General features: G+C 37.4%; 1 protein-coding gene across 4 annotated transcripts in view; it reads right to left on the reverse strand.

Moving 5' to 3' along the window:
• The window catches only part of LOC306863126 (myosin-9-like), a 49,445-nt gene that overhangs the window by 18,841 nt on the left and 12,519 nt on the right, over nucleotides 1–18,085 (reverse strand). For 2 of the 4 annotated variants that reach the window (XM_079406321.1, XM_079406322.1), the window contains exons 2-15: nucleotides 14,621–14,952; nucleotides 11,915–12,071; nucleotides 8,875–8,902; nucleotides 8,687–8,780; nucleotides 7,355–7,375; nucleotides 4,995–5,087; nucleotides 4,843–4,906; nucleotides 3,954–4,052; nucleotides 3,669–3,812; nucleotides 3,490–3,585; nucleotides 1,894–2,165; nucleotides 1,631–1,804; nucleotides 379–552; nucleotides 179–293 (exon numbers count right to left, since the gene is read on the reverse strand). In XM_079406321.1, coding sequence (XP_079262447.1) covers nucleotides 179–293; nucleotides 379–552; nucleotides 1,631–1,804; nucleotides 1,894–2,165; nucleotides 3,490–3,585; nucleotides 3,669–3,812; nucleotides 3,954–4,052; nucleotides 4,843–4,906; nucleotides 4,995–5,087; nucleotides 7,355–7,375; nucleotides 8,687–8,780; nucleotides 8,875–8,902; nucleotides 11,915–12,071; nucleotides 14,621–14,947 — 1,858 coding nt within the window. In that variant the 5' untranslated portion in view covers nucleotides 14,948–14,952. The remainder of the gene's footprint in view (nucleotides 1–178; nucleotides 294–378; nucleotides 553–1,630; nucleotides 1,805–1,893; nucleotides 2,166–3,489; nucleotides 3,586–3,668; nucleotides 3,813–3,953; nucleotides 4,053–4,842; nucleotides 4,907–4,994; nucleotides 5,088–7,354; nucleotides 7,376–8,686; nucleotides 8,781–8,874; nucleotides 8,903–11,914; nucleotides 12,072–14,620; nucleotides 14,953–18,085) is intronic. The other 2 variants (XM_079406323.1, XM_079406324.1) reach the window with 1 other exon arrangement.

The raw sequence follows: 18,085 nt of genomic DNA on the forward strand, positions 1-18,085 counted from the left end.
ACCCATTTTAGCATGAAAAACACCAGTGTAAATTCATTCGTCATTATTCCCCTTTGTTCAGTTTAAAAGCTTCACGCCATTCTGAGAGCTACATTTCTTCATCATTTATAGTTTTTCTGCACGACCTGCTGCTTTAACATTCATTTAAGAGCTGACTGAATGTGATCTATCGACTCACCGTCCTTCCATAGCTCTGAAACAAACTTGTTGGTGGACTGATTGAGCAAAGTGGCCACGTTATCATTCAGCGGGTCCATGTTCTTCATCAGCCAAGAATCTGCCTTATAATCCACCTGAGAAACACAATCGCAGAGGTTTAAAATTCCCAAATAAGGCCATGAAATCATACATGGGTTTAGCCAAGGAGCACGTCAACACCTTTCCAGCGTAGTGGATGATGCAAAAGTCTGCCTCGTCCTTCAGTTTCTTGGGTTTGTGGAATTTGGGGTGCGTGCCCTGCTCCTGCAGGACCTTCTCCACGAAGCTCTTATCTGTGGCTTTGGGGAACCAGCACTCCTCGTCTAGGAGAGCCAGGATTCCTGGAGGACTCGCCTAGAAACACACAACACAGATTGCATTCAAACAAAGTCTTGATTTGGTGACCTATCTACAGCAGCAGAAGATCAGGAAATCAAACTGGACGTAGTATTTGTAAAATAATGTGTCCCAAGTTATCTTTTCCCAATTTTACACCTCAGGATCAGAGTAATACCTACACTTAAAAATAGCTACATTAAAGGTCATGTGATCATTCTAGGAGACGAATCGTGATTGGTGACACTTTTGACATGTTGGAAACAGACAATGATCATTTAGACTAGCTTGGACCAACTAAAAACTATTTGTAATACGTTTGGACCAACTAATAACCCTTTATAACCAGTTTAGACCAGCTAATGACCACTTTGGTCCAGCTAATAACCAGTTTAGACCAGCTAATGAAAATGCTCCAACTTGGAGCACTTAATGACCATTTTTGACCAGAATGGACCAGCTAGTGGCTATTTTTGGCCAGTTTGGAGCAGGTAATGACCATTATGACCAGCTGGGTCCAGCTAATAACATTTATATGCAGTTTGGACCAGCTAATGACCATTTTTGACAAACTTGGTCCAGCTAATGGCCATTTTTGGCCAGTTTGAAAATATTCATGACAACATAAATGGAAATCAAACTGAATTTAGAATTTTTTTTAAATAATGGATTCCAAGTTCTTGATTCCCAAACTTAAACATCAGGAACGGACTAATATCTACACATGAAAACAGTTCTATTAAAGGTGATTCTAAAAATTGCATGATCGGTGGTGTCTTTCAGAAATAATAACAGCATTGGTTTACCTTCTTTACCTGTTCTAACTAGTTTGTATAGGATGATGTACCAGGTTAGTGTACCCCATTTGCAGGTAGTCTAGCTAATCAACCATCTAAACCAGCTTGGAGCAGCTTTGACCTGCTAGTATCTACATCAGCAGAAGATAATGAAGACATCATGTAAATCAAACCAGGTTTAGTATTTTTAAAATAATGGATTTTCAAGTTCTCAATTCCCCATCCTAAACATGAAAACAGCTCAACTAAAAGTCACATGATTGTTCTAGGAGTCGCACGATTGGTGGAGAGACACTAACGGGTTTCTCGATGAGGTCAATGCAGGGCTGCAGGTCGAGGCCGAAGTCGATGAAGCTCCACTCGATGCCCTCGCGCTGGTACTCCTCCTGCTCCAGGATAAACATGGTGTGGTTGAACAGCTGCTGGAGCTTCTCGTTAGTGTAGTTAATGCACATCTGCTCAAACGAGTTCAGCTGCGGAGAGGAACAGAAACACGGTTACTGTAAGGAATTGTGGGTAATCCCACTGTAAGCACCCTTGAGGTTGAAAGATTCTGCGGTACCTCAAAGATCTCAAAGCCGGCGATGTCCAGGATGCCGATGAAGGAGGCGCCCTGACGCTTGGTCTTATCCAGAGCTTTGTTGATGCGCAGTACCAGCCAGCGGAACATCCTCTCGTACGTGGCTTTGGCCAGAGCCTCCACCGCAAACTCGGCCTGCTCCTGGGTCTGGGCCTTCTGCACGTAGTCACGGCCCACTTTGATCCGGGGCGAGAGGATGGCGCGTGCGAAATCGGCCACGTTCATGCCCATTAGATGGCACACCTTCTGGGCAGCTGGAAAAGTGAAGGGAAAGTCGTTTAGAAATAGTAACCGATAACAAGACAAATTGCTGGTTTACCTCATCAGCTGGTAGCTAATTAACCATTCAGACCAGTTTGGACCAGCTAATAACCATTTTTGACCAGTTGTACCAGCTAATGACCATTTTCAACTAGTCTGGACCAGCTAATTTCTATTATTGACTAGTTGGACCAGCTAATGACTATTTTTGGGCAGCTTGGACCAGCTAACAACAATTTTCAGCAATTAATGACCATTTTTGACAAATTTGACCAAACTAATGATTATTCCCGACCAGTTGGAACAGCAAATGACCATTTTTGGTTATCTTGGATAAGCTAATAACCATTTTTCCAGTTTGGACCAGCTAATGACCGTTTTAAACAGGTAATAACAATTTTTGTCCATCTAGACCGACTAGTGACTATTTTTGGCCAGTTTTGACACAGCCAATGACCATTTCTGAGCAGTTTGGACACGACTAATGATCATTCTGGACCAGCAAATGACCATTTTTGAAGAGTTGGACCAGTTAATGACTATTTTTAGTCAGCTTGTAACAGTTAATAACCATTTTGAACCAGCTAATGACTATTTTTGGCCAGCTTGTAGCAGTTAATGACCATTTTCGACCAGTTGGACCAGCTAATGATCATTTTTGGGCAGCTTGGACCAGCTAACAACCATTTTCAAGCATTTTCAGTAATTAATGACAGTTTCTGACCAAACTAATGACTATTCCTGACCAGTTGGACCAGCTAATGTTTATTTCCAATGAGTCTGGACCAGCAAATGACCATTTTTGTCCATCTAGACCGACTAGTGACCATTTCTGACCAGTTTGGACTGGATAATGACCATTTTTCCAGTTTAAACCAGCTAATGACCGTTTTAAACTGATAATAACCATTTTTGTCCATCTAGACCGACTAGTGACCATTTCGGACTGGATAATGACCATTTTTCCAGTTTAGACCAGCTAATGACCGTTTTAAACGGGTAATAACCATTTTTGTCCATCTAGACCGACTAGTGACTATTTTTGGCAAAATTGGACAGCCAATGGCCGTTTCTGACCAGTTTGGACACAGCTTTTGAAGAGTTGGACCAGTTAATGACTATTTTTGGTCAGCTTGCAGCAGTTAACATCCACTTTGGACCAGCTAATGACTATTTGTGGCCAGTTTGGAGCAGCTAATGACCAGTTTTAGATACCATGTAAAACCACACCTGCTAATTTTATGGTGAAAATACAGCTACAGATTAGCAGCACAAGGCCTGATGGACGTGTTTGTAAAGCCATAAAGATGTGTTTACCTGTGTCATCAGGCATGGAGGCCTGGTCTGAGTGACGCTCCTTCTTAAAAGACATATTACCCAGCTGTAGCACAGACGACATGACCCTCAACAGGCCTGCAGGGGGCGACACACACATTTAAAAAACCTACACGTTGCAGATAATAATGTGATGTGTGAAAACGGCAGTATATGATCACCGATATGTTCTTCCTCAGAGAATCCCATGATCCTCATGGCCTCCACGGTCTCCAGGTACATGTCTCGGTCCTGCTGTCCCGGGATCGTCACGTTCCCATTGGACAGGAACCGGTACTTATTGTAGCCCTCCAGACAGAGTTCAGCTGATGAATGAAGAAACTGATTAAATCATTTACATTCATTTATAAACCTAAATGCGTCATCCTACTATTAAGATTTTAGTCATTCATAAGCATTAAGACGGTTTAAAAAAATCATGTATTAAAGCAGTGAAGGACACTCACAGCGCAATTTGTCTCCTGCACCGGTCAGCATGTAGTAGAACATGTGGAAGGTTCTTTCTTCTTTAGCTTGACGGATTGCGCGGGACTTTTCCAACAGGTCTGATGGTCAGAGTCAAGGATAGATGCACGAATATTCACATGAAGGCTTTTAACAGCCTGGGTCTTTCTTAAACCGTCTCAATTCTTGCATCATTAATTACTCATGCTTTACTTGTGTACAGTCGCAGAAAATCAATTCTTTTAGCATTTATTAAAAATGTCAAAAAGTGAGGACAACAGATTAACACAATTCATTAATAATTCAGCATCTCCATTCATTTAATTTCTGTTTACTTTTATTTTGCATTTTTAAACTGGAGTGATTAGGAAATATATATTTTCATACATTTTATTTTTGTTAATTTTAAAAATATGAATACAAATAGTTGATCTGCATTTCATTGTATTATTATTAGTTGTATTTTTAGTTTTATTCAGGCAGTGATTAAGAAAAATATACATTTTCATATTTTTCCTTAATTTTAAAAATTGTAACAAACCTTTATTTCCTTTTTATTATTAACCGTTTTTGGCATTTTTTTTTACTTGAAGTGGTTCAAAAAAATAAATAAACATAAAATAGTCATGTAACTTGTTTATCTGCATTGCCATTTCTTTTGTCATTTACCCACCCTACATATTTACACTGTGGCATTTTCACAGATTCACGAGTGGTTATGAAAAACAGGTCACGCTCTAGTTGTGGTCTGTAAATCCTCCAATAAATGTAAATAAAAAAATATGCAAATAAGCCATAATTACCTTATCAAAATGATAATGACCCAGATTTAACCATTTCAATTGAAAAAGCTCCTTTTTCACATTTTTGTTAACTAGCTCATAAAGATACAGGTTTCAATATTGGCTCCAACGATGTACCCGTTAACGTCAAAGTTGATTCTGATGAATTTGCCCTAAAACACAGAAAAGACCAAAAGATAAAATCACATGCATTAACAGCCAGACTAATAGGTGAAATGTCACCTTAAAGAAAAGTCTTACGAATCGGGAAGAGTTGTCGTTCTTGACTGTCTTGGCGTTGCCGAAGGCTTCGAGGATGGGATTGGCCTGCAGCAGCTGCTTCTCCAGCTCTCCCTGCACTCAAAAACACACCAATCCATGACTGAGATCAGTTCAAACGAATTACGGTGAAGAGCTGATCACGCCTGGCTGTCAAAAACAAAGCTCTTAAACACATCACAAGCTTTTTGCACACAGAAGAGCAAATAAGCTGAAACAAACACACAAAGATAAGCACGTTCTGATCCCCCATCCCAAGACACCAGCAAAGTGAGCGGCCCGTCACCTCCGAAAACATCAAACCAATGACCAAACAACTTTCATTTGGCACTCATCTCACACAAACACAAAAGTTCATTCACTTTAAAGGAGTGTTCTGGATTAAACACAGCTTCAACTCTATGCAGCATCTGTGGCCAGGGTTAGTATCGTCAACTAAAACGCAAACCAAACCATTAAAAAAAAACTTCCGTTATTTGAAATGAAATCAAATTTTAAACAATTTGATTTCAGGTAGTTTCCAAGACAACATTTCTAAGTTGAAGTACTAAAATAACTCAAACTAACTAAATATAAATAGACAAAAAAAAAAAAAAAAAAAAACACTATATAGGCAAATAAAAAAACTAATAAAAATTACTAAAAAATTATTTTAAAACTGTAATACTATATTAATGAGAATAAAATAACACTGCCTCTCAAAATCACACTAACTTGTGGCTCAAGTGTGTATAAATGAATGGGAATCCTAAAAGCTGTACAGTCCTTCTTTAGATAAACATGTCTAAATACTCCAATTTGAGTCAGAACTACTTTTCTAGGTGGATGGACATTTCTAGTGGGCGCCAGAGCTTGATAATCTCATTTACATTAAACTCCACCCAACCATGACGTCACTAGAACATTCTCCGCCTGCAAAAGCATTTTCACAATTTAGAAACTATGTTGCCCAAGCATTTAACTTGAACAGAAACGATCATCATCTTGTTCAAATCATGCAATCATGAGAGTTCCCCTGCAGCTCCTCTGTAAAGCGTTTCACATGCGAGGCTCGTTAAACTCGCCAGAACATTCCAGCAGTGTGAGCTCCGTGTGAGCAGACCTCATCAGTCCCGCCACAGGAGGCTGATTTCTTTGGCCGAGTGAATCAAATGCATAAATGCACACAGACACACACACAAATTTAATTCAAACAGCAGAGATCAAATCCAAAACCCCTGAGTGCAGAAACACAGTACAGACAGATTCTCCGTGGTATTCGGACACATGAGACAGAGCCGAGCATCACATTAATATGATCACTAAGGCTGGGCTGAAAATATCGAAAATTCGCATTTTGAAGAAACGATTTCAATTCTTTGATCCCACGAATTGATCAAATTCTGTCAGTTATATTACGCAATTCAAACAATTGGCGCTCTTTAATCTGGTGCCACGGTTAGCCTCGGTTCAAACGAAGCGGCAGCGCGGAGTGAGCGTCAACCGATCATCTCTTACTACACAAAATAAACATGAATGAACATCAGAAGGTATGTAGAGATATATTACAACTTACTGAAATGAATCAGGTCTCGTGTAATCGATCAATCAGTGTTACAAATGCGGAAATACGTCAATAAAACCACGTGAACAACGTCACGTAACGTTAACAAAATATATGCATTATATTACAAATTCATTATATATTTGTTTTCTTAACCTGTTATGTTTGAATACATCCCTCATGAAAAGTTATGACATGTTTATACGGTTTAAATGTTTATATACAAACTGGAGTAGAAATGATATCTTTGGAAAGCTATTCAAATAAATAGACATAGCAAGTACTATGGTTTATTGTAGTTTTCAGCATTCATTAAAGGTTTCTTCCTTTTAAAAAAATAAAAGACTTATACTGTACCGAATTGCCTGCATGTCCAAATTAATTCATTTTGAATAGTAAGTTTGTGAATTGAATTAAATTGTGATATTTCTCAATACCGAGCCCTAATGATCACATAAATCTCAATTTGCACAATTTATCTTGGCAAATCTCAGGAAAAAATCTCATATTTAACCCCAAACAAACTGCTTTAAACTAAATGAACCATTCAACCATTTGTTTTTGCATTTTGACATTATTTTCACCAAAATCAAACACAGCTAGGTTTTCTTTTTATGCTAATTGTTGATTTTGGGGTGAAATACGAGCCGGTCTTTGTGAGATTGATCTGGTTCTCTGCGTCATGTGTCTGAATCGCTGTGTGCTCGGCTTCGGTCGTTCACCCAGCAGCAGAGAGATAATGGTGAGACGTGAATGAGACGGACAGAGACAGATGGAGAGATGGAGAGATGTAACTCACATGTGACAGGACCAAGCTGCTCTGTTGGTATAAAGAGAAAAACACTCAAACCATCAACTTACAGCCAAAGAGCAGATCCAGCGATCGGCCGATAATGACCGACAGAAACATCAGGGACGGATTTGGACCGAACCCCACAAAACACTTTCATTTATTTTCACAAAACACTCACTGGTTTGACTTGTGTACAGTGTTTCCATGAATTATGGGCAAATGAAGACAAACATGTGACCAAACCTGAACTAGTCGACCTCAATCATTCAACCCGGTTACCAAAGTTGTTATGTACATATAAACAGTTAACTTCTAATAATTTATCAATAATAATTTAAATCACAAAAAAATCTAAATCTGGTCACAAACTAGACTTAATTGACAAAATCTGCAACCTTGTTACCAAATCTAGCATTAAAAACTTTATTTTAATTTTTATGTTTAATGTGTATTACAAAAACATGTCTGCTGAATTAATTAAAAATAAATACATAAGGTTTTAAATCAGTTTGAAACTACATGCAGAAATATGACCAAACAGGCTTGTAAAAAGTACAAAATAAATATTTTGTGTATTTCAAGTATATAACAATATGCAAAAAATATTTATGCTAAAAAGAAAGAAATTACTAAAATAAGGTTTACATCTGACTGAAATTATATGCAGAAATATGGCCCAAAATAAATTAAAGCCTAAAATATGAATTATTTTATTCATTTTTATGCATTTTACAGAATGCGAAAAATATGTATAGTCAAAATAAAAGAATAAATATAAAAGTTTTCAACAATATGAAATATGCAGGTTTGGAAAAATAAATATAATAAAGCAAAAAATTAAACAAACAAGTAAATTAGATTAAAAAAAACAAATTAAATAACCATTAGAAAATTAAACTAAAAATCGTAAGCGCCTCTTTTCACTGACCATTTGTTGAGAAAAACGTAAAGATTTTTTAAAATCTTATTTTAAAATCTATCAGGATGATGTGCTGCTATATTTGGCTTGTAATGTTAATATGGATGTCTGACATCCTTGAAATGTCTGGGTGGATTAAACTGGACTGGGCTGTTTGTGAACACGTTCCAGGCCTGATGCAGGACTTACAGCTTCTCTAATGGATTATGATGTTTGTGAACTGCGTTAAAGTCCCTCCCAACCCGCATTCCTCTGGCTCGGCCTGATCTGATAAGACCATGTGAAACCAGATGAAAGCAGGGTGGAGAACGACAACCGGCTAAATGCTAAAGGAGGAAACACGACCTTCAGTTGATCGCCGATTTACATGAAGAACATCTCTGAAACCGAAAGACCGAACCGTCTTGTGAACAACTAACCTGGTCTTTCTTGGTTTTGTGGGACGAGGCCACGTGGGCCAGATACTGAATGACCTTCTTGGTGTTTTCTGTCTTTCCGGCTCCAGATTCGCCCCTGAACACATGCAAACACACAGATAAGTTGAGAAATCAACACCTCTTTAATGATCACAATATAAAACGCACACATGCAGAATCATGTGACTCACGTGCAGAGAATTGATTGGTCCTCACGGTCTGTGGGAGGAGACAAATATGAAAATGAATCAGTGCAAACACTTTAAATGGCATTCACTAGGCATTTCACTTCTGTCAATTTATGCATTTTGGTTTATTTAGTTTTACTTTAGATTTCATTCTTGTTTTTTATTTCAAAAGCAGAGTGTATTTTATGTATCTTGAGTGAGGAAATAATTTTTTTTGTTATTTTATCTAATATTTATATAGATTTTTTATTTTTTACTTTTATTTATATTTAATTTTATTTCAGTGATTTTTTTTTATCTGAAAAGGAAAATATATGTTATGTGTTTTAAGTGAGATTATTTGGAAGGAAATTATAATTATATTTTATTTTATATTTATTTTAATTTTTGTACTTTTAACTTTTTTCTGTATTGAGAGAGATTGACAGAAAATAATACTTTTATATTATATACATAGTTTTACTTTTATTTTTTTAAAATTCATTTTTATTAAAAAAAAACAAAAAAAGGACATATTTTATGTATTTTGAGAGAGATTATTTGGAAGGAAATAATCATTTTAAAATTTAGATTTTTTTTTTCTTAGATTATCAATATATTTTATTTCTTTTTCATCTCATTTTTTGTTTTATTTGACAAGCAGGGTGTAAAAATTAACATTATTTATCATCAATGTAATAGTAACAATTTTAGAAGCAGAGAAAGTTTACAATAAATTTACGAGTATAAAAACTAACATTTCTTATTTAGAAGAACACAAACTGTCAGCTCAAAGACTAGAGCCTTTGATCAACTAAAGCAGCTCAGGTTTGATTAATTGTGTTCACTTTGATGTTCTTCGACGCGTTTGTTGATCGTTTGTCATGTTGGTTAGTTGGTTTAACTAACCGAGCAGCTATAAATTCCTCCACGCGGAAAAACGCACCACCCATTCGCTCTCAGCAAACCCTTCTGAGCTTCTTTAGCAGGAAGAGCTAAAACCACAAAACAGGAAGTCAATATCTGGCTTCCTGTGACTGGAGAGGGAGCTGCCTTTCCAGAAAACTGCAGTAAGATAACGGTCCTTGTACTAATAAACCATTACATTTGCTAAACGGCAAATAAAAAAAACAGTCTAATGATGATGAAAACTCAGACCATCGTAAGAAATCAGCAGATTTTTACATTTTTAGAAATTAAATGACATATTTTGAAGGGTTTCAGGGATTTAGTTCTTTTTAGACCTCTAAAATGTATGCTTTTATTCGGCAAGGATGCATTAAATTGATCAAAAATGTGAGTAAAGACCTTAATGTTACAAAAGATTTATTTTCAAATAAATGCCGTTCTTTTGAACTGTCTATTCATCAAAAAATCCTGAAAAATAAGATGTCTTCAACATTAATAATCAGAAAAGTTTCTTGAGCAGATCAGTATATTAGACTGATTTCTGAAGGATCATGTGACACTGAAGACTGGAGAAATGATGCTGAAAATACAGCTTTGATCACAGGAATAAATTACAGTTTAACAGATATTCACATAGAAAACACTTATTTCAAATTATAATAACATTTGACTATTTTTAACTGTATTGTAATCAAATAAATGCGGCCTTGCTGAACAGAAGAGACTTCAACTTTAATACTAAGTGTTAGAGGTTGTCGTCACATCACTGTAAATACATTTCTTTGAAATCATCCTTTAAAATATTCCATCCAAAGCTTAAACGTGTTGAAGACGCAAGGCTCTGATCATGTATGAACACGAGCTGCTGTCAGACTGTAATGAGCAGCGGTTGAAGCGGGTCCGAGTCTCGCTGCAGGAGGCCTGTGGAGGATTTGAGAGCAAATTAAAGCCTGATGGGGGGGCGGGTGGTCTAGCTGAACACAAATCAGCTCCAGACGGCGCCACGGGACAAACGCTCAACCAGAAAAATACAAACTTATGGATCCTTAATGTGTGAGGGGTTATGCAACATTCACAAACAAAACAAGATGGATTTTTTTTTGTATTAATTATTATTATTCAATATATATTTGTATGAATAAAGTTGAACCCACACAACAAACACATTTTTCTTTCGTTTTGATTTTGCGTGGATTTTAAAATGTACATTTGTTTTTTAAATCAACAAATTTTTCTAAATATTATTTGTCACAAAACATGCCTATTTATAAATACAGATTTTTGATGTAAGAAACAGAAAGTAATATTGCAATTCAAGTTTGGATAAAAGAAAGCAGAATCAAAGAGGTTGTTTTTAGTACCTATAAAATAAATATTTATTTATTTTTAAACGTAATCCACACACCAAGCAAACTTAAAATATATCTTTTTTTCTATTGGATCTTGGACTTTAAGCCTCATTTGTCTTGTAATTTGTGTTGGCATGTAAATTTTAAATCAACAGACCTGACAACATACTTTTTCTCAGGCCTATTTGTAAACGTTCCTCTTTAAAAAGAATCTGAACCGTAGAACTGCAATTCAAATTTGAATTTAAAAAGTAACATTTAAATGAAACTGATATAGCTGATGTGTGTAGTTTTTAATATCCATTACATTAAAATATTTATTTTGTTATTTTAATTTAGCTTTTAGATAACCTAAAAAAGGTAGAATTTTAAAAAGATTTGTTTCTTGTGTAAAGTTTTTTTCTAATGGAACTTAAAGTCTCCTATTACTTGAGACTAAATTTAACAGATTACACTTTAGTTGTATTAGAACCATTTTCAAACTAACAAATTAAATGCATAATTTGGCAAAAAGCCTTTTCTTGTAGGTTTATAAAAAAATAAAAAATAAAGGCTTTGTTTTCATGGTTGTGTATTGCTCTGACAGCAGAGAAAAGCTGATAAAATCTATTTACATTTCAGGACATAAATCTGGATAATTACTCTAAATTAATGATGCAGTTATTTATGTTTTGCCTGTGCTGGACTAATGAAATGACTATTGTGTAAGTGCTACATTTTTTTCAGTTGCAGTTCAGTCAATTCCTCTTCCTGTCATTCAAACTCTGCATCCTGTGGGACGAGTTTGTGTGTGTGTGTGTGTTTACCCTGCATCATGCTCCTGTAGGCCGTGTCTGTGATGGCGTAGATGTGTGGGGGCATCTCATGTCGTTTCTTGCCCTTGTACATATCTACGATCTCCTCAGAGTAGATGGGCAGGTTCTTGTAGGGGTTGATGACCACACAGAACAAACCCGAATACGTCTGTGGAGAACAGAGACAGTCAGTCACAACCAGAACACACACACACACACACACACACACACAACATGAACATCAGCAATCAAAAATGTGAGGTCATGTTTTTGAAAGAATTCTCTCCTGCTCACCAAGTGAAATAGCTGTTTTCTATGTGAATATCTGTTAAAATGTCATTTATTTCTGTGCTCAAAGCTGAATTTTCAGCATCATTGCTCCAGTCTTCAGTGTCACATGATCTTCAGAAATCATTCTGATTTGCTGCTCAAGAAACATTACTGATTGTCAATGTTGAAAATAGTTATATTTTTGCAGAAGCCATGATGCATTTGAATTTTTTTTTAATTCTTTGATGAACAGAAAGTTCAAAAGAACAGCATTTATTTGAAACGAAAATCTTTTCTAACATTATACATGTCTTTACTGTCACTTTCGATCAACTGAATGCATCCTTGATTAATAAAAGTATTAAAACTGGAGGTTTAGATCCAGTACGGTATGAAACTAATCTGGCCTGATTAGCGCAAGTGAACTGCACCTGAGGAGCATGAAATCTGGACCTTCAGAACTACACAAAACATCATTAACTTGATAAATATTTTGGATTTGGCAGAGAGCAAATGAGCATGTTTTCCCCCAAAATCTGTTTGCTAATAATGTTGAATTTGTCTGTCACAGTATAATGTAGCTATACTGCAGAGGCATCACTCGCCAAGAGACCTGCGAGGGGATTGAGATCAAAGAATTGACTGGATCAACCAAGCCTGACTTATCTTAACCAGATCAGATGAGCCTAAGTCTAGTAGAGACTCAGACAGATGTCTTTTCTCATACTTCTGCGCCCCTCGTCATCTCCTCCATCATTCTTTAACTCAACCCCCCCATCCCAATCACATCATTTCCTGTCCCTCAGGAGCACATTGTTCCTACGGTTTCCTGTTTAGAGAAATGGCACTGAACAATTTCAGCGAGCAGCTCAGCGAGACCCTATTATCTACATTCAAGGCTGTCGAATCTCTTAATATTCTTCAAAACAAAACCTTTGGCCCATAAAAAAAAAAAAAAAACAATTGTGCGAGCTCCTGGAGAGCAATCAAACCGATGACACTGTGGAATTGTGGGATTTCAGGTCCTGGTTCTCCTATTAACCCTATAAATCCTACTGTAAAATATTCAATACGCACATTTCTAATGATCAGCATGAACAAGACTTTAATGTTAAACCTTTAATGTTTCACACACTATCTACTCTGGTTACACTTTATTTGAAGGTGTCCTTGTTATGGTGTAATTATTCATTTAAGTACCGTGTAATATTAATTAACTACATGTACTTACTATATGGTTAGGGTTTGGCTTAGGGTTACTTGCATGTAATTATGCATTATGCAATTTATTGTTATTATAATAGTAAGTACATGTAACACGTGTAACAAGGGCACTTTAAAATAAAGTGTTACGGTCCTTGCACACCGAGTCCGTTTTTTTTATATTCGTCATCCTTTCCTATCAAAATGCATGCTACGGATGCGAAAACGCAGAAAATCGAACCTGATCCGATTTTATTTTATGACGGACAAAAGGAGGCAGTGTGTAAAGGCCATTGCACACCGAGTCCTAAATTGTCACGTTAAAAAGGAAATACGACCTCACGTTGTGTCAATTACGTTTACACACTGCCTCCAAAATTGTCTGTCATAAATTCAGATTTTCTGCGTTTTCGCATCTGTAGCATGCATTTTGATAGGAAAGGATGAAGAATATGAAAAAACACGTGAAAATTTCTGACTCTGTGTGCAATGGCCTTTACCTTGACTCCATGTCCTCTGTTGTCTGATTGATAGCTTAGAGGTTTTTTTGTTTTAAATCAAGCAAAAGGTGTTTCAGTACAAATTGTACAAAAGTCCACCTTCAGCTGCTGCTTCACACGTCTTTGCTGTCAAATCTTTACTAATTTTTATCAAGTAAATGTAAAAATAATAATATAATATTAACTTTTGTAATATTTCCAGATGAACACTTACTGAACTGAAGCAGCTCAGCTTTACTTGATTCTCCATGAATCATTGTTTAGAAAAATCAGTGCGTCTCAAATCTGATCATCAGGATCTTTAGAGGAACATTTGTTTCCCAGAAGCTTTACTTCCACTGTTCCTCAGTGGAGGAATGGTCTTCCCAAGCCTCCAAAACATCTCATATCTTCTGAGGAACGTTTATTATTACCATTGGATTGCATTGCATTATATGTTTGGATCATTTAAATCTCATCTAAGACATATTACTGGAGCAGATGGAGTGATGACTGATATTTAGATCATTTTATTATCTTTTACACTGTTATAAAGATCATTGATTTGCATTGCAAGCATCAGAATTTCATAACTTTTTGGTCAAATAAATATCAGCATCTGTGCATCTTAGTTTGTGTCTCTGAATAAAACTGAGCTGTTTTTTTCCACAATATTCTCATAATATCAGACTACATGAGCCTGATATCTCAGGCTTTAAACTTTGCGCATGATCCTGAAGTGGTAACGGTGTTTGCTCAGACTCACGTAAATGAGGCCGGAGTAGTATCTCTCCTTCAGGTTGTGCAGCACGGACGCCTCATTCAGGCAGGTGAGCTCGGCCATGTCCTCCACCTTGCTGAACTTGGGCGGGTTCATCTTTTGGATGTCATCCTTGTTGACCCGCACTTTCTTCCCCGAGTCGGCCAGCTCCACCACCACCTCATCGCCGTGCTCCTCCTTCACCGAGCCGGGCTCGAACCCCAGACGCTCCGACGGCACCCACACCAGCTTCTTGGTGGCCCAGTCGGCCTGCGCCAGCGGGTTGTTGACCAGGTTGCGGTCCACGTACAGGAATTTGTCAACGTCCGACATGGTTGCTGGAGGCGAGAGAGGAGAGAGCAGGATGTTACGGGTCAGAGAAACGATTGTGTATGAACCATTAATGTACATAATAACTCAACAGAAGTGGACGCTTTAATAACAAGCATGTTTATTAACATACAGAGTGTTTATTTCAAACCCTGACCAGCAGAATAAACAAGAAACGGCGAAAATGGAAGACTACATGATCCGTCTGAAGAAGCTTTTTCGGTTTATTTTTCTTAGTAAATGTCCTTGTTATTTTTTGTGCATGCTGTGCTAGACAAAAAAATGTGTTTATGTTAATCAGATAACTCATAAGATAAAGCTTGATCCATTGCAAAAAATATATATTTTACCAACCAGATATTCCTTTTTTTTTTTTTTTTTTTTAGGAAAATGCATGTTTTAAATCATTGCTATGCGGTTTCTAGGGAGTTCAATTGGCTGCTAGGGTCATCATGAGGTTGGAGAAGATCTCTAATGTCAGAGTTCAGCATGTTAAATAAACAGCAGCTAAAGAGGCTCTTCAACTGATGCTAACAACCAAGAGCGGACGAGACACAGCTCTAAGACAGAGCACTCTTCTTGCTTTTCTTACACAAGTCCTCAGGAATGCTGGGTCTGTATCGCACGTCCAAACACAAGTTAGCTCGTAAAACACAGCAAACTTCAGGAAGGTGAGCTCATGCTCCTGGCGGCCACATGAGATGACAGCGGCGGCCGTAATTACAGTCAGAGGACTCTCAAACACACACTCGCGGTGATAAACACTGTACGTGGGACGTTTTGCTTTAAATGTGGTCGGGCCAAACACATTGTTGATTATACCATTCAGAGACGTGTTTAGACAATGGCGCGCTTGTTTAAACTACGTGTCAGAGAGCAGCGAGTCTCCGGAGGGTCACAGGCCTGTTCAGATCACAGACGGCAGGGAAAAACAACGCTACATGCAAATAAAACAGCGCAACTAGCCATATAATCAGGCACAGTTAGTATAGTACGATAAATAAATCGGAAAACCTTTCCTATAGCCTTTGCATTTACATCTATTCAGATTTTGGATGTTTTAGAGTTGTGGAAAGATAATTTCACCACTGAAAATAATTCATTATATTGCTTTTGCATTACTTTTTGTAACCTGAGCTGTGCTTGCTTTAATTTTTAATAACAAAAAACCCATTAGTTGTATTTTTGGTGACTGCAAAGGCCCTTTCACACCAAGTGAAATTGACAGGCCTCAGGCTGAACTCTTAACGTCCTTGCACACAAAATCCGAAATTTTTGCATGTGTTTTTCCGTTTTCGTCATTCTTTCCTATCAAAATACATGCTACGGATGCGAAAATGCAGAAAATCGAACCTGATCCGATTTTTTTTTTTTTATGACGGACGAACGTTTCGGAGGCAGTGTGTAAACGTGATCGACACAACGTAAGGTCGTATTTATTTTTTAACGTGCGAAAATGTGCATTGGCCTTTACCAAAAATAACCATGGTTTTAAAACAAATAACCATGGTTACTATTGTTAAACCATGGCAACCACAAATTAACTTTTTGCTACATTAACCATAGTTTAACCATGGTATTTGTAGTAAAAGTGTGGTTATACAAATTGTAATCAGTGTAATTGTAATGGTTAAAACATGGTTACTATACTTTTACTACAATAAAACCACGGTTAATATTCATAAGGGAAGGAAGTGCCTTGTGTTAATTATTACAAAAAGTAACTCTTGTAAATGTAATGCTTTACTAGTTACTTGGAAAAAGTAATCTGATTATGTTGTAATGCGTTAACCCAACACTGCATAGTAGAATCTAGTGAAATTAGACAGATGAAACATGGACAATATTGTGTGCTTCAAAAGCCAAAACAACAGAAGATAGAAGAAAATATTACTCTAAAAAAAAAAAAAAATGGCTCAGTGTGCTTTCTGAGGTCTGCTAAAAACGTTAAGCCAAAACCAGAATTTCATTTTGTATGATAAACAGTAGTGGCGAGTGACTCTAGGTGGTTTGGATCTGATGGTGTTGACAAAAAGCTCTTGGCGGGAAGGAACTCGTCAGGTGGGTGAACTCACGCAGGTGTCAGGTTAGCGCAGCTCAGTACAGTCACCCAAGGATGCAAACAATCATCAAGCTAAACTGAACCACAAAACTGCAAGCCCAAACAAGAACAAGATGGCCAGCAGCGGTTCCCACACTCCACTGCATCTCAAAGCATTCGAACTAAAGGAGAGGGAGGGACACAACAGGTCTTACCAGATCAGACAAACACACACAACCACAAATGAGAATCACGAGAGCGGATTCAATGGACATTCCAGAAAACACCTTCTGCGCTTGACCTTTCTGCCACTTTTTTTAATGGAGAGGAACAGGACATTATGGGCAAAAGTGATGGGAACAAGGCTTAAAAACACTAAAAGTTTCCCATTTTATGAGGGTTAACATTCACAAAAAGCAATTTCTGATTAAGAAAGTTCCATTTTGGAATTTTGAACTTTGAATTTTGGCACATTCCAGACATGGAATCACAGTTTTAAAATTCGGAATATTTCCAGGTTAAAATGGACCAGCAGAAAGGCTGCTCTGATAGCGGCACACGGTTTCCTGTGACTCCGTGGCACTTCGGAAACTGGTTTGGGTGGTTAGTGATTTACAGCGGCACACTCCATTGAGTCTGTCAGGCCCATGAGTTATTTTAGTGCTCGACTCTCTTCCACACCCTGAGCAAGAACCAGATTCCCACATGGGAGGACTTTGGCTGATCCAGATTTAAAAGAGGCGATCCAGTGTGTTTGTAATGGCAGGCGCTCATACGTTGAGCTGATACTTTAACAGCCGTGATATTTAGAGAAGGTGACTGATATAAAGCCAGTTTATGACATAACGCTACAGAGAAACCATATCAGCAAGGACAGTTAAACGTTGGTCGTTGTCGTTTTGAGATGATCTAAACAGCCAACATACCAACAGCCTGGGCTGCGTTTCCCAAAAGCACTGTAAGCCCAAGTTGATCGTAGAACCATTGTGACCAATGGAGCTACGATCAACTTAGGTTTACGATGTTTTTGGGAAACGCAGCCCAGGTCAATTAATAGCACATTTGGCTGTAGACTTTTGGAAATAGTCTGTTGAAATGTT

This window comes from Barbus barbus (genome assembly GCF_936440315.1).
Source record: "Barbus barbus genome assembly, chromosome: 4".
Lineage (NCBI taxonomy): Eukaryota > Metazoa > Chordata > Actinopteri > Cypriniformes > Cyprinidae > Barbus > Barbus barbus.